The 22694-nt window shown below is 50.7% G+C and overlaps 1 protein-coding gene across 1 annotated transcript in view; it reads right to left on the reverse strand.

Annotated features, from left to right (window-relative positions):
• Positions 1-22694, reverse strand: part of WARS2 (tryptophanyl tRNA synthetase 2, mitochondrial) — a 118808-nt gene that overhangs the window by 57960 nt on the left and 38154 nt on the right. The window contains exon 2 of the mRNA XM_086935841.1: positions 21070-21324. Coding sequence (XP_086791967.1) covers positions 21070-21324 — 255 coding nt within the window. The remainder of the gene's footprint in view (positions 1-21069; positions 21325-22694) is intronic.

Consider the following 22694-nt stretch of genomic DNA (forward strand, 5'->3'; position numbering starts at 1 on the left):
ACTGCGGTGGCATTCTTTAAAATGGCGGGCCACTGGGTAGGTGTTATCACTGTTAGCAATGGCCCGCAAATGTTGAAGAATGCGTATGTGGACAGCATTCTTTGTGCTGCCCACATATTTCAGTGCGCAGGGACATTCCAATATATATACCGCATACTCGGTTTTACATGTTAAAACCTGAGTAATGGGATGTTGAATATTGGTGAACCCGTCCCTGTAGTTTTTTGTGTTCTGTCCGTGGCTGCAAGCCTTGCCGGTTTTGCATCTATAAAAACCTTTATTCTCTTGCCACCAAGTTGATTTAACGTAGGGTTCGGAGTTAGTAACCACCACATGATCTCGAAGTGATGGTGCCCTGCTAAATGTGAGGGAGACTTGTTTAGGGAGACTTTCGCCTATGACAGAGTCATGGGTGACCAAAGGCCAGTGTTTATTGAGTATTTTCCGGATCTGTTGGTGTTGTCTGTTATATCCAGTAATAACTCTAAAGCAATTGTTATTGCCTGGAGCTTCAGCTGCTGTATTATCTGATATCTCCTCAGATCTATCACTATTCCTAGTCAGCAGCTCCTCTCGAGAGAGAGCCATGGATTTATCCTTGGCCCTTTGTATCACTTTGGTCGAATAACCCCGCTCCAAAAAACGGCTGGTGCTTAAATCCTGTGCTATCCTTAAGTCACATGGGTTGCTGCATATGCGTCTTAATCGCAACATCTCCCCGTAGGGGATGCTAGATATTAAATGCGGTGGATGTGCACTAGCCGCATGCAATGTGCTGTTACCAGCAGTTGCTTTATGTTAGACGGACCGGGAGGGTCGGCCGAGATTACGGGGAGAGGTCTCCAGGGAGAGCCGTCTCCAACGACTGTACAGATAAGTAACTTCCCCCCCACAGACGGACACCACACAAGATTGAAGGTTAACGAGACTTTATATGCACTTCTTAGGTTACGTTGATATAATACAAGGAGGTCTGGACTCAGGGGTCCCCTCGGTTCTGATCTCTGGTTGAGGAAAAGGGTAGCGGGACAGTCTTAGTTACCAATGAGTTCAATAGCTCTCAATCCTCGAGCTCGGCGTGGTTGCTGATCGGGCCGTGGAGGAGCCAAGCAGGTCCCGAGATGGATGAAGGGTGGTCGGCGGGCCGTGGAGAAGCCAAGCAGGTCCCGATATGGATGAAGGATGGTCGACGGGCCGTGGAGAAGCCAAGCAGGTCCCGATGCAGATGACAGTTACAACGGTCCGCGGCCTCGCCAGCAGATCCGGACGACGGTGAAGGATGAAGGTTACGACGGCTGTGGCAGCGCCAACAGGCAGGATGATGGTGCACAGGACAGAGCTACGGCAGCGCCAGTAGTCCGTCCAGGATGAGTTCTTCTTTCGTCTCTCGACTCCAAGATACAACTGCCTTCCTGTTCTGGAGCTGCCCCAGTTATAGGGCTGGCGTGCTTTGATGTCCGGACCCTCGCACTTGGAGGTCGGGAGGTCCGGGATGAGGGAGTCCAGACACCCAGCAGGGGGGTGGAGCCAGCGCCCGGGGAGGCGATGGGCGAGCGGCACTGGCCGGGGGAGAACCATCGACACCTCTTTCTCCCATTGACTGGCCAAGTAGCTCGCTCACCTCCTGGGTGGAGGGTGGTGCCGGAATGTCTGAGGCCGGGCTAGGCCCAGGGTTGAGGTCGATCGGGGGCCAGGCGGCCTCGTGGCGAAGTGTCCAAGATGGCGGCCCGGGCTGGGCGCGTGGGTCGGCCGTGGATCGGACCCACGAGGTTATCATGCTCGGGGGCAGGTGTCCCTGAGGGGACGTAGGACGTGCAATGGTGGGGTGTGGTGCTTGTATGACTGGCTCGGGCTTGGTCGAGCCGGGGGAGAGCGGCCCGTCACGTGGCCTGTCCAACATGCGTCCCCCCCAGCTGAAGGCGGGGAGAGTTACCCATCCTCTTGGGGACTCTCTTCGTCGAGGCGGAAAAACCGGGACAGGCCATCCGCGTTGGCGTGGTCAGACCCAGGCCGGTGTTCAACGGTAAAGTCCATACCTTGCAAGGAGATGGACCAGCGTAGCAGTTTTGGGTTTTCCCCCCGCATATGCATCAACCACTGCAGGGGTCGGTGGTCAGTCTGCACCCGGAAGTGGGTGCCAAAAAGGTAGGGTCGGAGCTTCTTGAGGGCCCATACCACAGCGAAGGCTTCCCTCTCTATGGTGCTCCAGCGTTGCTCCCGTGGTAGGAGTCTCCGGCTGATGAAGGCCACCGGTTGATCAAGGCCTTCGGTGTTCACCTGGGACAGGACCGCCCCAATGCCCTGGTCGGAGGCGTCCGTCTGGACGACGAACTCCCGGCTGTAGTCTGGGGCCTGGAGTACAGGAGCGGAACACATGGCGGCCTTTAGCTGTTCGAAGGCCGCTTGACACTCTGGGGTCCAGTTCACCTTCTTGGGCTGATTTTTCGACGTGAGTTCGGTGAGAGGCCCCACGATGGTACCATAGTCTTTCACGAACCTTCGGTAGTAGCCCGTGAGGCCCAGGAAGGCTCGCACCTCAGTTTGAGTGTTAGGGGGTTGCCAGTTCTGGATGGCGGCAATTTTCAGTTGAAGAGGGGCCACTAGACCGCTTCCCACTTGGTGTCCGAGGTAGGTCACTGACCCTTGTCCAATTTGACATTTGCTGGCCTTGATCGTGAGGCCAGCTCGCTGAAGGGCTTGCAACACTGCCTGGAGGTGGTGGAGGTGCTCGGTCCAGTGGTGGCTGTACACAGCGATGTCGTCCAGGTAGGCGGCGCTGAACTCTTCGAGCCCCGCCAGGACCTGATTGACGAGCCGTTGGAAAGTCGCTGGGGCATTTTTCATGCCGAAGGGCATGACCGTGAAGTGATAGTGGCCATCGGGGGTGGAGAAGGCAGAACGTTCTTGTGCTCGGGGTGTGAGGCCGATCTGCCAATAGCCTGCCGTTAGATCGAAGATGCTGAGGTAACGGGCAGCGCCCATTCGGTCGACCAGTTCATCTGCCCGGGGGATGGGGTGTGCGTCCGTTCTGGTGACTTCATTCAGGCCCCGGTAGTCGACACAGAACCGGAGTTCGGGTGTGGTTCCGGGGGCGGCTGCTTTGGGGACCAGTACGACCGGGCTGGCCCATGGACTGTCGGAGGGCTCGATGACCCCGAGCGTGAGCATCTTAGTTACTTCCGCCTGGATGCAGGCCCGTACCCGATCAGGTACGCGGTAGGCCCGGTGGCGGATAGGAGGGCTGTCTCCGGTGTCCACATCGTGCACACACCAGGAAGTGACACCTGGGGTGAGGGAGAACAGGCTGGCAAATCGTGATAGGAGGGCTTGGCACTCTTGGCGTTGTTCCTGGGTGAGGGTCTCCGAGAGTCGGACCCCATCCACGGAGCCGTCTTGCTCCTGGGTCCGCAAGAGGTCAGGGAGAGGCTCGGAGTCGTCCTCAACCCCGTTGTCTGTGGCCATCAAGAGGCTGAGTTCTGTTCGTGCAAAGTGGGGTTTCAGTCTGTTGGTGTGGAGGACTCGGAGCGGATTCCGGGCGGACTCCATATCGATCAGATAGGTGGCGGGTCCCTTGCGCTCGATTACCTTGAAGGGTCCCGTCCATTTGTCTTGGAGAGCGCACGGTTCTGTGGGGGACATTACCCAGACCTGTTGCCCCGGCTCGAATTCAATAGATGAGGCGTTCTGGTCATACCATCTCTTCATGTCCTCTTGACTGGCCTCTAGGTTGGCTTTCGCTAGGTCTCTGAACCGCTGGGACTGGTTGCGGAGGGTGAGGAGGTACCGGAAGACATCTGGAGGACTCTTGGCCGGAGGCAACTCCCAGCCTTCTTTGATCAGGCTGAGTGGCCCCCGTACTGGGTGCCCATAGAGCAGCTCGAATGGGCTGAAGCCTAGGGACTTCTGTGGGACCTCCCGGTAGGCGAAGAGGAGGCACGGCAGCAGCACGTCCCACTGGCGACGGAGGGGTTCTTCCAATCCCCCGATCATCCCTTTTAGTGTGCGATTGAACCGTTCAACAAGTCCGTTTCCTTGGGGGTGATAGGGGGTCGTGAAGCGGTAGGTGACCCCACACTGTTGCCAGAGGGACTTCATGTATTTGGAAATAAAGTTCGTGCCTCTGTCACTGACGACTTCTCGGGGGAACCCCACACGGGAGAAGATCCCCATCAGGGCCCTGCCGACTACTGGGGCTGTGACGGTCCGGAGAGGAATAGCCTCAGGGTAGCGGGTGGCGTGGTCCACTAGTACTAGGATGAAGCGATGGCCTTGTCTTGTACGTGGGTCTAGGGGTCCCACAATGTCTATTCCGACCCTCTCAAATGGGGTTGTGACTACGGGAAAGGGTTGCAGGGGGGCCTTTAATTTGCGGCCGCTCTTCCCACTGGCTTGGCACGTGGGGCAAGATCGGCAATGCTGGTGCACATCGTTTCTCATTTTTGGCCAGAAGAAGTGGGTCACTAGGCGGCTGTAGGTTTTATCTTGTCCCAGGTGCCCTGCCAGGGGGACATCGTGGGCCAGATTTAGCAGGAAGTCTCTAAAGCGGAGTGGCACCACTAGTACTCGGTTGGCCCCCAGCTCGGCGATTCGTTGCTCGCTGTACAGTAGGTCATTGTCCCAGTAGACCCAATGAGCTCCGGAGGTATCCCCTGCGCTTTGGGCGAGCGCTTGTTGTCGGAGTCCCTCAAGGGAGGGACAGGTCTTCTGCTCCTGACGAAATTGTTCTTGTGTGGGCCCCCCTTCTTGAGCCCACTGGTCGAGATTAGCAAGGTCGGAAGGTTGAGCAGGTTCGAGGGGGATGCACTGGTCGGGGGTCTCGGCGGGGGCGACCGGAGGCGGAGGCGCCGGCCATTCTGGTTCTTCCGGGTGATGGTTGGCACGGGCGGCCATAGACCGGGTGGTGACGCACGCCCAGTCTGGGACGCCCAACATCCCCAAGTGTTCTTTTCGCTCCACGGCTGCCCACGGGGAGCTTTCCAGGTCATTTCCGAGGAGGCAGTCCACGGGGGCGTCGTCTCGGACCGTTACTTTCAACATGCCGGAGACCCCTCCCCATTCAAAGGGGACGCAGGCCATCCGACACAGACTCTCCGAGTTGTCGGCTGATCGTACAGGGCAGAGAATGTTCGGTAGATATTGCTCTGGGGTCACCAGATGACAGCGGACGGCTGTCACACTGGCCCCGGTGTCTCGAAGGGCTTCGGCCCGTTGTCCATTGATGCTCACCCATTGGCCGTACTTCTGGGTGTTAGCGGGTAGGGGGACCCGCGGGACCATGTCTCTTCCCCCTAAGCACGCGAGAGTCATGGCGGCTGGCTCCCACCCTTGATACTCTTGCTCGTCTGTTTCTTGTTCCTCGGAGATCTGTTCTTCCCCTAGTGCCGCGGCGGTCACCTGGCGGGGTCTTGGGCTCTGATACTGCGGGCAGCTTGGGTCATTTGCATAGTGGCCGACTCGTTGGCATCGGTGACATGTAACATTGGCTCTGTATCCCGGTCGCGCCGGGGTGCTGCCCCGGTTGGCCGGGGGGGTGGTGCTGGTAGCGGGGGCGGCCGGAGTATTGTCTCTTCCTCGCCCTTGGCCCCCTCCTCCTCCTCTGGATCGGTGGTGACCATTGTTGTTCCTGTTCTGCTCGTAGGACCCATTCCGGCCCACTCGGGTGATCTCCCACCGGTCAGCTTCGGCTGCGAGCTGCCGGGGATCGGTTAACTTGCTGTCGAGGAGGTGTTGGCGTAGTTCAATGAAGCAGTTGTTGGACAGATGCTCCCATACCATCAGATTGAACAACTGCTCGTAGGTCGTGACGTTGTTCCCTCTGATCCAGCCTTCGAAGGCTCGGCTAAAGTACGTTACATAGTCCACCCAAGTTGTACCTGGAATGCGTGTGCAGTCTCGGAACCTCTGACGGTACATCTCGGGCGTGAGGCCATAGCGAGTGAGGAGGGCCGCTTTCATATGGTCGTAGGAGGTCATCTGGTGGTCTGGGAGCTGTAACAGAGTATCGCGGCCCTCATTGAGGAATTTGCCCCATAGGCCGGCTCCCCAGTCGGCTCTATCGATCCGGTGCGCAGTCATCGCGATTTCATATGCTTTAAACCATTGCTGGATGTCGTCTTCTCGAAAATATTCTCGGACCACATCCTTGGGGATGTGCACTTTTTTGTCCGTGGTCCCGGGGGTGGACGGTCTGTCGGGCACCCCTAATTCTTTATTCTGTTTGCGCAGGTTGATCTCGGCTAGGTTCCGCTCGTGCTCGTACGTTAGTCTTTTTTCCTCGAGCTCCCTTTGCCTCTGTTTCTCCTCTCTTTCTTCCCGGAGGCGAAGGTGCTCTAAGTTTATTTTTTGCTCGGCCAATTTGAGTTCTATGTCCATCTTGAGTCGGGCCATTTCAAGTTCGTGTAGTCGGGCTTTTTCTCTTTCTTGGATCTCGTCTTGCGAGAGACCCGTTCTTTGCTCTTCAGGGGCCGTGTTGGTCTTTTTCGCGGTGCTTTGCTCCGGGGCTTCGACATCCCCGGTCTCTGCCCAAGATTCTAGGGCATGCTTAAAATCGTCCTTGGTACTTAGTCCGGTGGTAGCGATACCTAGTTCGATGCAGAACTGCTTTAGTTCACGATGGCTGTATTCCTCTAGCTTTTCCATTTGGAACTTCTCAGTTGATCCGCTCTCTTTAGTCGACATTGTTGTTCGTTGTGGGGTGAGCTACTCTCTGTACGTTATGCGGTGATTCGGATCGCGCCGCTGGCCACCAATGTTAGACGGACCGGGAGGGTCGGCCGAGATTACGGGGAGAGGTCTCCAGGGAGAGCCGTCTCCAACGACTGTACAGATAAGTAACTTCCCCCCCACAGACGGACACCACACAAGATTGAAGGTTAACGAGACTTTATATGCACTTCTTAGGTTACGTTGATATAATACAAGGAGGTCTGGACTCAGGGGTCCCCTCGGTTCTGATCTCTGGTTGAGGAAAAGGGTAGCGGGACAGTCTTAGTTACCAATGAGTTCAATAGCTCTCAATCCTCGAGCTCGGCGTGGTTGCTGATCGGGCCGTGGAGGAGCCAAGCAGGTCCCGAGATGGATGAAGGGTGGTCGGCGGGCCGTGGAGAAGCCAAGCAGGTCCCGATATGGATGAAGGATGGTCGACGGGCCGTGGAGAAGCCAAGCAGGTCCCGATGCAGATGACAGTTACAACGGTCCGCGGCCTCGCCAGCAGATCCGGACGACGGTGAAGGATGAAGGTTACGACGGCTGTGGCAGCGCCAACAGGCAGGATGATGGTGCACAGGACAGAGCTACGGCAGCGCCAGTAGTCCGTCCAGGATGAGTTCTTCTTTCGTCTCTCGACTCCAAGATACAACTGCCTTCCTGTTCTGGAGCTGCCCCAGTTATAGGGCTGGCGTGCTTTGATGTCCGGACCCTCGCACTTGGAGGTCGGGAGGTCCGGGATGAGGGAGTCCAGACACCCAGCAGGGGGGTGGAGCCAGCGCCCGGGGAGGCGATGGGCGAGCGGCACTGGCCGGGGGAGAACCATCGACACCTCTTTCTCCCATTGACTGGCCAAGTAGCTCGCTCACCTCCTGGGTGGAGGGTGGTGCCGGAATGTCTGAGGCCGGGCTAGGCCCAGGGTTGAGGTCGATCGGGGGCCAGGCGGCCTCGTGGCGAAGTGTCCAAGATGGCGGCCCGGGCTGGGCGCGTGGGTCGGCCGTGGATCGGACCCACGAGGTTATCATGCTCGGGGGCAGGTGTCCCTGAGGGGACGTAGGACGTGCAATGGTGGGGTGTGGTGCTTGTATGACTGGCTCGGGCTTGGTCGAGCCGGGGGAGAGCGGCCCGTCACGTGGCCTGTCCAACACTTTACGAAAAATCCTAGATTCTAACTGGCCATCCTTTATATACAATTAGGTGTCAAGAAAAGTCACACTTTCCTGGATTAGTGTTGCTGTGAATCTCAAATTCAGTTCATTTGTGTTGATACTCAATAAATACATTTTAATGCATCATCCTCACTGCTGCGCCAGATTACCAAAAGATCGTCTATAAAACGAAACCACGCAACCAAATTGTTGCGAATGTTGTGGCGGTATTCATGGCCCAGGACCAGCTCCTCCCAAGCTCCCATGTGCAGACACGCACAGCTTGGGGAGAAGCTGGCCCCCATTGCCACACCCTGTAGCTGACGATACAGTTGTTGATTAAATAGAAAGACATTATTAGTAAGGCAAAATTCCATATTATATATATATCAACATATACACATGATCAAAGATAATCATTAATAAAATCTTAAAAGTAAAATACCTGCGAATGGTGTGGACATTTTTCCATGTCGCAGCACAACAGATGTTTTCTAGCGTCACTCCTGCGAATAAAGCGGTTGACGCTGCTACAGTTCTTGTAGAGTGGGCCTTGACCTTCATTTGCAATGGCCTGTAAGCCTTGTCATGACAGAAATGGATTGTAGACGCTAACAACGGGCAATCGTGGCCTTTGAGACTGCAGTTCCCAAAGTGGCTTGACCATAGGCCACAAACAATTAGTCAGATTTTCTGAATGTGTTTGTTCTTTGTAGATCGGATTTTAAGCATCTTTTGATGTCAAAAGAATGTAATGCTCTCTCTGCTGGTGTAGAAGGATTTGGAAAGAAAGCCCGTAACTTAATCGGCTCATGGAGGTGAAATTGTGACGGTACCTCAGGTATAAAAGTAGGATTAGTTCCTAAGGTCACATAATCCTGAGAGAAATGCAAAAATGGTTCCTTTATTGTAAAGGCCTGAATCTCACTTACTCTTCTGGCAGATGTTACGACTAGAAGTAAAGCAACTTTCCATGTGAGAAATTGGAGCTCAGCCTTGTGGATGGGCTCAAACGGATGTTTCATCAAATGTGTAAGGACCGTGTTCAGCTACCATTCCGGAGGAGGGGGTCGTATCAGAGAAAATGCCCGGAAGAGTCCTCTCATGAATTGCTTAATTAATGAAGATGAACAAAGGGAAGGCCGTGCATCACTTTTCCTGAATCTGGATAGTGCGGCGAGATGGACTTTAAATGATGAGAAAGTGAGTCCAGATTTCGCTAGATGCAGTAGATAGGGAAGAATTTGTTCCGCAGGACCTTCTGTTGGATTAACTTTGTTATTCTCACACCAACAGCAAAACCTCTTCCACTTAAGACGATAAGCCTTAATTGTGCTTTGAGCTCGTGATTTGGCTAAAATGTCACGACAATCCTGAGGTATGTCAAGGTCCTTGAACTCTAGGAAATGAGGAGCCATGCGTGCAAATTTAAAGACTGAGGATCTGGGTGAATCACCTGTCCATTGTTCCTCAAGAGCATTGTAGATGTTGGAAGAAGACGGATTGGCTGGTCCTGGGACAGCAAAAGAAGCTCCTGAAACCAGTACTGAAGTGGCCATCGGGGTGCAATCAGGATGATACAGCAGCTTTCCGATTTCATCTTGCGTAACACTCTCGGGATTAGAGGTTTTGGGGGAAAAGCGTAGGCACAAATCCCTGACCATTGCATGGACAGAGCATTCCCTCTTGACCTCTGTTGCGGAAATCTGCTGGCGTAATATTGGCATTTCTTGTTGTGTTTTGTTGCGAACAAGTCCAACGTCGGTTTGCCCCAAATCTGGAATATCCTGCTCACTTGAGTGTGTTCTAGTTCCCAATCGTGACAGTCTGATAGGGACCTGCTGAGTGTGTCTGCCAGGGTGTTGTTGAGGCCTCTGACATGCTCCGCCTTGAGCGTTATGTTGTGCATTAGTCAATCATTCCCACAACTCTTGAGCCTCTCTTGATAGAGTTGCCGATTTGGTGCCTCCTTGCTTGTTTACATAAAACATGCGGGTGGTATTGTCTGTCCGAACCAGCACTGATGAGCCGGCAATCCTTGGAAGGAAAGCTTGAAGGGATAGAAAAATTGCTCGCAATTCCAGACTGTTGATATGTTGTTGCTTGTAATGCTGAGACCATTTGCCTTGTATCTGTAAATTCTGGAGATGACCTCCCCATCCTTCCATGGAGGCATCTGTGGTCAGAACAAAATCCGGAACCTCTTGGAGGAACGAGAGTCCTTTTGCCATGTTGGCTCTCTGTGACCACTAGTGGAGAGCATTTACCATGCGCGGTGTGACCTTGATGATCTCGCTGAAGGAACCTACAGCTTGCTGCCACTGAAGGTGTAGTTCTTCCTGCAGAGGTCTCATTTTGAGTCTTGCCAAAGGGACGAGGTTTATGGCCGAAGAGCACATCCTAAGGAGCTAGGCGAACATGCGGACCAAAACGGACTTTCTTTTTGAAACCCGAAGAGCTAGCTTCTGAAGACGAAGCTGTCTTTCTTGTGACAAGAATGCTTTGCACTGGATTGTGTCCAGACAAGCCCCAAGGAAAGGAAGAATTTGCATTGGACGTAACTGGGATTTGCTTTTGTTCACAGTCAGACCCAGAGACTTGAAGAGATGCTGACATGTTGCAATAGAAGTCTTGACCGATTGCTTTGAAGGACCTTTGATTAGCCAATCGTCCAAGTACCGGAATACTTGGATTCCCCAGGATCGCAATGCTGCTGCCACAGGAGCTAGGCATTTCTTGAAGATCCTTGGAGCGGGTTTCAGCCCAAATGGGAGCACTTTGAACTGATAGTGGGCGCCACCCACAGTGAAGCGGAGATACTTGCGATGCTTGGGATGGATTAGGATGTGAATGTAAGCGTCTTCCATGTCCACACAAGCTAGAAAATCTCCCTCGTTTAGGCAACCTAAGATCTCTGATAGAGTGACCATGCAAAATCCTTGTTTTTTTAGGAATCTGTTCAGGTTGCGAAGATCCAGGATCGGTCGCCATTCTCCTGATTTCTTTTTGATTAGGAAAAAACGAGAATAGAAACCTGTCCGTCTCTGATGTGTTGGGACTTTTTCTATGGCGTTCTTGAGGAGCAGTAAACAAGCTTAGCTGAACAATAAGTGAAGACGAGGGGGAGGGGGTCCCTTGGGCGGAGTGGTAGGCGGCTTGGTGACAAATTCCACAGGGTATGATCATTTTTCACTAGGTCCAGAACCCACTGATCGGAGGTGATTTCTCGCCATTTGTCCACAAATGTTGACATTTTCGCGCCCAAGGCAAGGGGAGAAGGTGTGAATGGTGCCCTGCTGAGATCACTGCTTTCTGCCAGAGTCTCGCCTTTAGTTCTGGGATCGCTTTTGACCTCCCTGGCTAGAGAAACCAGCTGTATTGGATTGGCGAAAGGATGATTGATAGTTCTGCCTATATTGGGGCTGGTACTGCCTGTTCTGCTGTTGGTGACCTCCTCTGGAGGAATAACCACGCACCTTAGAACCTCTGAATGTTCCACGCTTATATTGTAGGGAACCCAAAGATCTTGCCGTGTCCGTATCGGTCTAAATTGCTTGGAGGGCCTCATCGATGTGGAGAAGTGTGGCTCAATGGTTAGAGCGGCAGACCCTGATGCAGAGGGCTAGCCAGAGACCAGGGTTCAATTCCTGCCTCGGTGGGTCTTGGGCTCAATTTCCGCGGACCTGATAATTCTCGCCTCGGTGCCTATTCTAATCATGGGCGATTCAAAAAGGGGGTGGTGATGGACAGAGTGTCTGAATTAAGCAGAACACTCCTACCCAGTCAACAGATCAGGGCTTGATCCATCACCGTTTTTTAGCTCACTGCACCATCCCAGTTCAGAACCTGGCTACATGCAAATTAGTCCTACCCTGGCCCAGTGCATCATGGGAACAGGGCAGACCAAACTACCAAGCCAATTCTTTTACTGGAAAGGACCAAGCTTCCGGGGACCGGTTTCTGGCATTACAGCCGTCTTCGGCCCGGCTTGCTTGAATCCTGATGGTGCAGTGAGCAAGGGACTCATGTCTGAGCATACCCTTCCACACTCGTAGTGGCCAAAACGATTCAAAAAGGGGGTGGTGATGGACAGAGTGTCTGAATTAAGCAGAACACTCCTACCCAGTCAACAGATCAGGGCTTGATCCATCACCGTTTTTTAGCTCACTGCACCATCCCAGTTCAGAACCTGGCTACATGCAAATTAGTCTGACCCTGGCCCAGTGCATCATGGGAACAGGGCAGACCAAACTACCAAGCCAATTCTTTTACTGGAAAGGACCAAGCTTCAGGGGACCGGTTTCTGGCATTACAGCCGTCTTCGGCCCGGCTTGCTTGAATCCTGATGGTGCAGTGAGCAAGGGACTCATGTCTGAGCATACCCTTCCACACTCGTAGTGGCCAAAACGATTCAAAAAGGGGGTGGTGATGGACAGAGTGTCTGAATTAAGCAGAACACTCCTACCCAGTCAACAGATCAGGGCTTGATCCATCACCGTTTTTTAGCTCACTGCACCATCCCAGTTCAGAACCTGGCTACATGCAAATTAGTCTGACCCTGGCCCAGTGCATCATGGGAACAGGGCAGACCAAACTACCAAGCCAATTCTTTTACTGGAAAGGACCAAGCTTCCGGGGACCGGTTTCTGGCATTACAGCCGTCTTCGGCCCGGCTTGCTTGAATCCTGATGGTGCAGTGAGCAAGGGACTCATGTCTGAGCATACCCTTCCACACTCGTAGTGGCCAAAACGATTCAAAAAGGGGGTGGTGATGGACAGAGTGTCTGAATTAAGCAGAACACTCCTACCCAGTCAACAGATCAGGGCTTGATCCATCACCGTTTTTTAGCTCACTGCACCATCCCAGTTCAGAACCTGGCTACATGCAAATTAGTCTGACCCTGGCCCAGTGCATCATGGGAACAGGGCAGAGTGTATATAGTGAGGTGTGAAGGAAAGATAAGTGAAAATAAAACTATCTAAGGGGATACACTAAGTACTTTATTGATGTGTTCCGCTTGACAGAATTAAAAAGTAACAGCACAGTGGTATAAAGGTAGAACCACTGTCACTAGGTGGTTCTACCTTTATACCCAATTACTCACATATGGGATTATCATCCCTTTGCCCAAAAAAACATCTCTGAGCTCCTCCTTTAAACTCCGGAGTAGTAGCTCCCAGTGTTGACTAGGATTTCAACACTGGTAAGGGGGACCCATATGATGAAGCATGTCACCCTCGGGTGAGTGAGGGTTCTTATCCTTAAGGGATGTCTCCCCCAGTTAGTTTGTGGCTCTACATTGGCTATGAGAGAGGGATCTAAGCACATTCTTTGTATACATATGATCAGGACCACAGTGTGCAATTTTGTGTTTATGTCCATTCCTGAAATACCAGCCCAAGACACCAAGTAAGCATAAATGTAATGTTTTAACCCCTTGCGTGTGCATGACGGAACCACACCTTCATGAGCCACGGGCTGCGTGTGCTCATGACGGCGTGGTTCCGTCATGCGGCTGCCGCTCCGCCCACGGGGCATTAATTCCTTGCCTGAGCGGGCAAATTAATGAGTGGGCGGGGTCGTGACGGAACCACGCCGTCTTGAGCACACTCTGCCCGTGACTCATGATAGCGTTGTTCTTTCACGAGCACACGGGCGCCGTGCTCAACCACCCCCGCGGCCGCGGTGAAATTTGCGCCGCGGTTAAGGGGTTAACCACCATATTTGATTACGCAATATGCTTTAGAAGTAGATAAATATAAAATAATGTTTTTATTATTAGATAATGGTGTTTCCTTCACAGAAATATGTGAAATGAATTTTGAGAGCCGACATGATCCTGATCGACACAGACTTCAGAAAGAGAGTTTGCTTCTCTGTATGTGGAAAGAAGGGTCAACATGATGGGAAATTAATTTGCTTCAATGTGATGGGAAATTAATGAGCAGTTCCGTCCAGAGGGTGTAGGAGTGCAGCCACGCAGAGAGGCTCCGTGTAGGGTTCCCAGGCTCAGCAGTAAGAATGTGTGCAGTGATGTGCCAGCCCCACGACAGACGGGGAATCTACCAAAGACAGAGTGCTGGCGGTCTACCACGAGGCCCACAACGGCGGCTTCTCAGGTAGGATTACTGACGCCATAGGAAGTGTTTCTTCCCACTCTGACAGACACCACAGTGATCAGGATCCGCTGCAGGAACCCCATCCTGTGGTGACTGATGCCAAGGATCTGGAAGACAAACGATACTCCGTGCATCATTCGTATCACGGAGCTGCAGCTGGCTGGAATCTCCATCATCCCAAATCCCATCTCTGAGCACCTCTCTCTGGAGCTGTGCAGTGCATGTCCTTGCCTGGAGGTCTGCTTCCAGGGGGTTACAGATGGCAAATGAGTGAAGAGACTTGTACCCTGAGGGATAGTGAACAGTTACCTTTGGGACCTCCCAACCAGAGAAGTGCTGGTCCTGTTTACACACCATCTATTCAGTTTCTTTCTTAAGGCCGGGGAGGTACTTCTGTGTTGGACAGGCAAATTCTATCATCGGAGTCCTAAGAGGGGGCATACAACTTTGGAGCTGCAGTGAATACCATTTGCATTCACAATTTTGTGACTAAAAATACAATACATTTGTTGGGTTTCGACAGGAAACCACAAGGAGTGCAATTACAGCTGGACATTTATGGCACAAAAGGAGGTACTGAGTTAGAGGCATACCGCGCAAAAACCGAGCCACTGTTTGCACCTGTAGGACGACACCATGGCGGCACGTCTTCTTTGATTAGGTCCCCCTTTTTTTTCTTTGTTAACAGCACAACCCGGACAGGTAAGATTACAGCCTGGATGTATACAGATACAGATTTTTCTTGCTCGGTTTAGTGACTGCAAAAACAGCAGACATCCTCAAAGCACTTGAAACGAAGGCAACTCCTTCACTTGAAACTGCCCAGCAATGTTCACTTTACACAACGAAGCCGAGGACAATGAGATGGTTGGTCCAACTATGGAAAGGACCAGGATGTACATAGTGCAGGGCCAGGACCTGAGTCTACAGGCACAAAAGTGCACTGATATTTTATCTTATACACAGATAAAACATCCTCAATTCAGTGCAGGGAAGTACTCTTTCTATGTTGTGTACAGACAGACACACGCACTTTTTGCTCCACTGCTGATGGTTATGACTCTGGAGCAGACACTTCACGCCCATCGTTCTTTAGCTCACTTCGCCACCTCAGTTAAAAATCCAGCTATATGCAAATCAGTCTTGACCCTGTGCCTCATGGGAACAGTCCAGCCCAAACTGCAAAGCCAGGTCTTCCCTGAACCGGAAACAAGCATCCTGGGATGGTTTCGGGGAAACACCCCCCAACAGCCAGGCTACCTTGAGTCCAGTGGCAAAGTGAGCAAGGGACCCACATCTGGGCATACCCTGCCAACTTAGGGCAACCAAAGCACACACAAGGAGATGATGGATGGAGCGTTGAAACTTTTCAGACACTCACCCCCAGTCACAGATCTGGGTTGAATCCATCATTCTTTAGCTCACTCCGCCACCCCAGTTCAGACATGGCCATATGCAAATCAGTCTTGACCCCGTTCCTCATGGGAATCGTCGAGCTCGTACCAGAAAATAGCATCCTGGGACCGGTTTTGGGGTAACACCCCTAATCAGTGAGGATAGCTTAAAACTGGTGGCGTAGCGAGCACAGAGCCCAGGTCTGGGCATACCTTCCCACTTAGGGGAACAAATGCAAAAAGAACAGATGATGGACAGAATTCTGAATCAATTAAACATTCACCCCCAGTCACAGATGTGGGTTGAATCCATCGATTGAGGGAGAGTGTTCCAAAGCTTAGATGCCGCCACAGCAAAGGCTCTCCCTCTACACCTTGCCCTGTGAAACCTAGGAATGACCAACAGGTTTTTACCAGCAGAACGCAACTGTCTAGTGGGAACATACCGGTGGAAGAGAGGCTTAGCTCCCACAGAGCCGGAGTTGTAAAGTGCTTTATGAATAATACATACAGCCTTAAATACACTTTGACTGGCAGCCGAGAGCCAGTGCAGTCTCCGAACAGCATCAGAGACCGAATAATATTTGGGAGGATCCAAAACGAGTTGTGCGGCAGCATTATGGACAAGCTGCAACTGATCAAGGGCCGTCTTGTTAATGTCCGGGTAGAGCACGTTACAATGAACCATCCTGGACATAATCAGTGCTACAGCCGCTTGTTTACGCGCAGAAAGAGAGAAATGGAAATACCTTCCCAAGGGTCTTAATAACCCAAAAACAGGATGATATGGACTTATTGACCTGAAGATTAAAGGACAGGTTGTTGTCAACTAGGACACCAAGATTCTTTGCGGAAGCAGAAGGGCTGGGGCATTGCCCAAGCATTACTGGCCGCTAAGAGTGAGTCCAGATAGCTTGTTGACTGCCAAAGATCAAAACTTCAGTTTTGTCCCCTTTCAGTCGGAGGAAATGTGGTATCATCCAGGAGGTCACGGCCTTCATGCAGTTGTTGAAGTTGGAGGCAGAGGCCTCTGTATCCTTTCTGATGGACACCAATATTTGTGTATCAAAGCATAGGATGCAGCCTCCAGCCCAAAGGATATAATTAGCTTGGCCAACCGTGAGGCCACGGCCTGCATGCAGTTGTTGAAGTTGGCGGCGAAGGCCTCTATATCCTTTGTGATGGACACAAATATTTGTGTATCATCAGCATAGGACAACGCCTGAAGCCAAAAGACCTGATCAGTTTGGCCAGCGGGGAGACATTTATATTAAATAAAGGTGGGCTCAGGGATGAGCCCGGAGGAACTCCACACAAAGTGGCTCTAGGGTCAGAGTAGCATTGGTCCACCGCCATGGTCTGTGACTTCTCTGCCAGGAAGGATGCCAGAAGCTTCAAAGCTAGGTCTGTGACCCCAATTTCCTGTACGCCATCAACCATCCCGAGGGAGAGAAGGTGTTGAGGGTGGAGGATAGGTCCAGCACAACCAGCACGGCAGCCTGCCCATCATCAGCCATGGTATGGATCTTATTGACTTCTGATAGTAGTGCAGTCTCGGTCCCATGGTTACTCCTAAATCCATTCTGGGAAATTTCTAGCAAATGCCGGTGTTCCAAATAAGTAATCAGCTGGGTATTAAGATGTTTCTCCAGGATTTAGGCAGGAATGGAGAGTGAGGAAATGGGCCGATAATTTTTAAATTCTGAGAAGTCCAAGCTGGATTTCATAAGCAAAGGATTAACAATCGCAGTTTTCCAGCTTTGAAGGTAGCATCCAAAAGAAAGCGCATGATTGAGAATTGCTGTGAGATGGGGAATAATTATATCCCCTCCCAACTTCATCAGTTTAGGGGAGCAAAGTTCAAATGGGGAGCCTGATTGAATCCCTCGAAAAAGCTGGTCAATCAGCTCATAGATAGAGGGAGAAATGCTGAAAGACAAAAATCCTGCTTATTAGTCTGAAGGGGACTGGGGACTGTGAGCTTAGTCTATTGGGCAGAATTTGTGGGCTAGGAATTACGACTGTCCAAATCTCAGATGTTTTGGAGTGAAACAATTTGGCCGTACGATCACAGAAATCCTGCAAGCTCTTAGTATTGAGGGAAACAGAAGGAATGTATAAAAGATTGATCAGTTTCAACAGATCCCTGGGGAACTTGACTGATGCAATCTTCTGATTACAGTAGAAGGATTTCCGTGGCTTAATGGCTGCTTTGTATTCTACCAGCTTAGCCTTATGATTGGCTCTTTCAAGCAGATTGTAATATTTACGCCAAATGCGTTCCTGGCAGCGACAAGCTAGTTTAAGAATTCTCATTTTTTCTGAGAACCGGGGAGAGGTGGGCTTCTTCCTACCTACATAGGATTCCTTAGGGGGCTCAAGCGCTGATGCAAGCCATGTTGAATACTCTGTAGCTGCCAAATCAGTATCATTATAGTCAGTCCAATTTTGATTGTTAAGAGCCCGTAGAAAGGATTCCTTACTTATACCTTTCCAATATATTTTAAACACCTTATTAATACTCATTGGGACAGTTTCATGAGTGGGTGGGAAGGAAAAGGACAGCATGATGGTCAGACCAAGAGAGGGGAAGAGTTTCATCTATCCTAAGACGATGGTCATTAGAGAAAATGCCATCAGGACTGTGCCCTGAATCATGAGTAGCTGACCTTACTAATAGTGCAAAACCACAACATAGTATCGTATCTTTGAAAGCCCACGAGCATTTACAAGTCTCGTTGTCAAAATGAAAATTATAATCTCCCAAAAGGGTAAGATTTTGTTTAGGAAGATAGGTTTCTGTGAGGTTAGCGAACTCCATGGTAAAAGAAGACCTAGGTCCCGGCGGCCGATAAACCAAGATTCCAGCAAAAGATTCCACTGGGAACACTTTGAGAGAGAAAAGTAATGCTTCACAGGGAGTTGTAGGAGTAGATAATGGCTCTATAAAACAGGTATAAGAAGCCTTATATATAATGGACAACCCCCCCACAGTTTTGCCAGTTCTATCAAGCTAGGAGAAGGTATATCCCGGAGGAATAGCATCATCCAGATCAGGACCCAAGGAGTCCTTAGCCCAGATCTCTGTAACGATCACGCAGTCCGACTCATGATAGAATTCGATTTGATTTTTAATAAGTGATCTTGCATTAATGCGAAATCCAGTGAAGGTGTTCATATCTAAGCAAGAAGGAAGGGAGATAGCCTGAGCTATTGTCGGGCCCAATATCAAGGAGGTGGGCTGAAAGTTGCAGACAGGGCACCCAGTAGTGTTGTCAGTCAAGAGTTCTCCCAACCTGAGGGGGAGAAAACAGGCTATACACAGGGAGTAGGGTGCAAACAGGAGAACATTTGGGGAGATAGCAGGAAGACGATGGCAAGAGCAGAGGGAAACTGCAGGCAACAACCTTTTCCCTTAAAGTGACAGTGAGGTGGAAAAGAATGCAGAGTGGTAAGCAACGTCACTGAAAAAGGAATCCTGCGGTTTAAATATATGAGAGCAGAGTCGGCAATCCCAGAGGAGTTCAAGTACAAGATAATAGCAAATTGCTGGACTGCTGAAACTTCAGAAGTGCTGAGAGAGATTAGGGTAGGAATTTGCCCATTAGGAAAGTTTTCACTTCCTTTTTGAAACTTGATAGAGCAGGTTTTCTTCTGATGTACGGCGACCGCAAGTTTCAGAATCTGGGGGCAGCCCCAGAGAAAGCTCTGTTGTATGTTTTCTTCTTCCGGAAGAAGGCTGTCTCACTTACAACCCAGGAGACTGGACTTCATAGGCCGAAGGGGTGTCCTACTCATGCCGGGCACCCTCACACTTAGAACCGAGCACCCTGCCTTCAGAATTGAAAGGCCTGTTTTAGGGCCTTCGATATAGGGAAACCTAAAACGATATATTTCGTAAGTGGGGCTAGCACCAGGTTACACAGGATGCAATGGCAGGCCTGTAGTCCTAATTTGAGTGGTCTCCCATGGGTGGCATAATACATGCTGCAGCCCCTGGGGGACCCCTGGTGTACCTATGCCCTGGGTACCGTAGTAGTATATACTAAGGACTGATAAGCGTACCCCAGTATCCAATCTGGGATGTACCAAAGTACTTACCATAACAATTTAGGGGAGAACGCACAGCGACTGGGGTCCTGTTTAGCAGGATCCCAGTCAGACTAGTCAGAAAAAGCAGAATACCAGGCAAAAAATGGGGGATAACCATAAAAGAAGATCCTACTTTCCTACAACTAGTATGTCAAGGATAGGAGCAGAGGAGACTTTCAGCCAGGTTTCAGTCAGGATTATCAGGTCAAGATCATGTGCGAGGATAAGGTCAGCAATATCTCAAGCAGGAGTATCAGTGTTATCAGGGTGTGAAGAGTTAGAAGACAAGAGGAGGGTTTGGATACTGCTGTCAGATAGAGGGACTTACTGTCTAGTCGGTTGCATGAGCTTATTGGGATAAGGTCTAGTTCTCCAACTCAACTGCATGGGCGTTGCGGGAAGAAAGGACAGGTTGGACGGGATGGGTGTTGGAGATATGGCGGGGTCATCGATGAGGGTCTTTGTTCTATAGTCCTTATTAGGACACTGAATGCTGGTCACCTCTGTGGTGATGTGAATGAGTCTATGCAAGTCTGCTTTGAGATCTTGCAAGATTTTAGTAATCTCATTCAGTCGGATTCTAGTTGGGTATGGGGTCGGGTTGTCAGGTCTTGGAGCAGTGGACGGGGGGTGGGTAAGGGGGTGATGATGATGTTGGGAATAGGGTGCTGATGTATTGGGGAAGAGAGCATAGGGGTGGGTGGACTGGGGTAGAGGGGCGATTGATGTTAGGAGGGGGAGTAGATGGGTGAGAGGAAGGGCTAAAGGTATGACAGGTTATTGGGGACGGAATCAGCATTCTGGGGAGACAATGGTTGAGGCAGGTGGGAGGTCAGATATATAGTCAGGCGAGGGTGATGGTAACATGGCTATGTACATCTGAAGAATTGCTCTGGCTGTGGGGTGAGGCTGCAATCTAGTGTGGGGCAGTGGTTGAGTACTCAGTGATGCCTGCAGCGTTAGGAGGAATGTACAAGGAATCAGATATTAATGCTGTTTTCTTGATGAGAGGGACAAATGCCTCAAATAATTTAAGGCTGTGATCTGTTAGCCAGTGTTAGCCTTAAGCCAGTCCAAGTTTTCTAAATATTTGCAAAAAAACCAGTAGAGGCTTTCACTTAAGATAAGGAACCACTTGGCAATTATGTACAAGACTGTTCCCCGGCCATCCCAACTTTGCAGAGGCCAGTTGGGGGAGCTGGTCCAACATGCAATTCAGTGAAACCTGACAAAGCAAGTCAGACATGCATTACTACGGTAAACAGACAGACTTCTAAAATGCTACAGAAATGACATGTTCAACCTCCCAATTTGCAGCTCATTTCATCCAGTGCTTTGATTTCTTTCGCACAGGTAGGACACACACACACACAGACCCAGACAGAAGAGGTAACATGCACAACTCTAAAGCTGTGCTCACAAATCTGGCATGAGACACTTGTAAGGGTGGCCACCATGTCTTGGACTACAGAGAAACCAAGACACCAGAAAATAAGCAGATTGTTTCTAATCAATGTACATTCATGTTTACCTTGTGAAATCACCCTGAAGTGGCACAGAGTTTACATATTTGTACTTATACAAAACAAATAAAATAAGAATAAGCTGACCTCGGATTGCTGGAATAGTATGGACTTCTCAGGGTCGATACCACACGCTAGCAGGCAAGCCGTCATGCTAAGCACGCTCCGCCGCAAGGTAGAGGGGTCCTGCGGGATGGTAACCGAGTGCAGGTCCACAATGCTGTACAAGACCCTGCTGTGCTGCTCCTGCAGCTGCACCCAGCTCTCAATGGCCCCCAGGTAGTTGCCCAGGTGAGGAATGCCTGTAGGCTGGATACCAGAGAACACAAGGGGCTTGGCATTCTGCAACAGAAAGGAAAGACACATGGAGGTAAGCGAGGCGCAAAAAGCCATTTCTCTCAACGGCAGATGTAATGAACAGCATCTTAAGGCCCGTCCTATTTCTACTGTGCAGGACGGAGGGATGCTAGATCCTTTCAAGCTACTGTGTAGAAATTGAACTAAGAAAATGCAGTGAGCAGATCAAGGTTGCCCAATACGCATTAGGATTACCACCAGTAAGTAGAGCACTCGGTTCAAGGGGAGTAAAGATCAGGAATTGCGCCATTCAAAAAAACACAGACTTGAAGGCTTGAGTACTTCAGAAGGAAGCTAAGCAAGACAACAGAAGGCAAGAGATCTGCAGCCTTTAGTACTGAGAAGCCTACCGACCAGCGCATTCTTCCATCATTGTGAGTTAACCAAGGAAGGTGGAATTGTATAGCATTTGTGCAGCTGGTGATGCTTTGTCACCTTGGAGAGGGAAGTGCCTATGCTATGTCACCTCATAGGTTTGTGCAGCTGGTAGGCGCCAGTGCTTTGTTGCACCTGAAAGGTCTGTGTGTGGTTAACAAGCATGTATGCTTTGTCGCACCTGAAAGGTTTCTGTGGTCAGCGAGCATGTATGCTTTGTTGCAGCTGAAAGGTTTGTGTGGTCAGCGAGCATGTATGCTTTGTTGCAGCTGAAAGGTTTGTAAAGTCAGTGAGCATGTATGCTTTGTCGCATCTGAAAGGTATGTGTGGTCAGCGTGCATATGCTTTGTCGCACCTGAAAGGTTTCTGTGGTCAGCGAGCATGTATGCTTTGTTGCAGCTGAAAGGTTTGTGTGGTCAGTGAGCATGTATGCTTTGTTGCAGCTGAAAGGTTTCTGTGGTTAGCGAGCATGTATGCTTTGTCGCAGCTGAAAGGTTTCTATGGTTAGCGAGCATGTATGCTTTGTCTCAGCAGAAGGGTTTCTGTGGTTAGCGAGCATGTATGCTTTGTCTCGGCTGAAAGGTTTGTGGGGTTAGCGTGTATGTATGCTTTGTCGCACCTGAAATGTTTGTGTGGTCAGCGAGCATGTATGCTCTGTTGCAGCTGAAAGGTTTGTGTGGTCAGCGAGCATGTATGCTTTGTCGCAGCTGAAAGGTTTCTGTGGTTAGCGAGCATGTATGCTTTGTCTCAGCTGAAAGGTTTCTGTGGTTAGCGAGCATGTATGCTTTGTCGCAGCTGAAAGGTTTCTGTGGTTAGCGAGCATGTATGCTTTGTCTCAGCTGAAAGGTTTGTGTGGTTAGCGAGCATGTACGCTTTGTCGCAGCTGAAAGGTTTGTGTGGTTAGCGAGCATGTATGCTTTGTCGCACCTGAAAGGTTTCTCTGGTCAGCGAGCATGTATGCTGTGTTGCAGCTGAAAGGT

This window comes from Lissotriton vulgaris, chromosome 8 (genome assembly GCF_964263255.1).
Source record: "Lissotriton vulgaris chromosome 8, aLisVul1.2, whole genome shotgun sequence".
NCBI lineage: Eukaryota > Metazoa > Chordata > Amphibia > Caudata > Salamandridae > Lissotriton > Lissotriton vulgaris.